We start from the raw sequence: 761 nt of genomic DNA, 5'->3' as shown, positions 1-761 counted from the left end.
ACTGTACACGCACAAGCGAATCTAATCGAAAAATGCCCGAGCGACATGATACGCAACTGCAGTGACATCCCTTTTGAAACTTCAGACAAAAGTATAATTAATCAAATTGAATTCACAGTCAATGAATCACAGACGACATCTCTGAGGATTTTATTTTCAATACATTTGACAAAGACAGAAGAAAGGAGTAAATATCACAATAGCCTGACAGAACAAAGAACAATGGCACGGGTATCACAGAGGCCTTAGAAAAATAAAAAGAAAGAAATAAAAAGAAATATACAAAATATTTCCTTTGTTCGCGAGATGCTCCTAGTGAGAAATCCGTGACGTCACCACTCCGACACGATGCTATTTCCCAACCTGACCGAGGAAAGCACGAAAGTCAGCTGCAACGAGACATGTTGCATCTACAGCGACAACAAAACCATCTGCTTCGGTGACTACAACTTCACCGACCGCACGAACCTCACTTTCCCCGAACCCTGGGAACTCGGCATCAGGTACACTTTCGCGTCGCTGATCATGCTCGTCGGGGCGTCGGGGAACCTCTGCATCATCATCATCCTGCTCAAGAACAAACTCCTCCTCAGGACGTCGGTCAACCACTTCATCCTCAACATGTCGGTGGCGGACCTTATAACGTCGCTGGCGGGACCAATACCCTTCACCATACGAGACACGCACCAGCTCTGGGTCCTCGGCGAGACTTGGTGTCACCTGGAGGGGTACATACAGAGTAAGTTTTGGCCTGGTGTTGG

General features: G+C 46.9%; 1 protein-coding gene across 1 annotated transcript in view; it reads left to right on the top strand.

The window, feature by feature from the left end:
• The window catches only part of LOC119585793 (substance-K receptor-like), a gene marked incomplete in the record, with an annotated part of 20824 nt that overhangs the window by 1132 nt on the left and 18931 nt on the right, over positions 1 to 761 (top strand). Inside the window, 1 exon segment of the mRNA XM_037934513.1 lies at positions 124 to 739. Coding sequence (XP_037790441.1) covers positions 349 to 739 — 391 coding nt within the window.

Source organism: Penaeus monodon, chromosome 20 (assembly GCF_015228065.2).
Source record: "Penaeus monodon isolate SGIC_2016 chromosome 20, NSTDA_Pmon_1, whole genome shotgun sequence".
NCBI classification, from domain to species: Eukaryota; Metazoa; Arthropoda; class Malacostraca; order Decapoda; family Penaeidae; genus Penaeus; species Penaeus monodon.
Note: the sequence above shows the minus strand (reverse complement) of the source record. Positions and strands in the feature narration are given on the sequence as shown.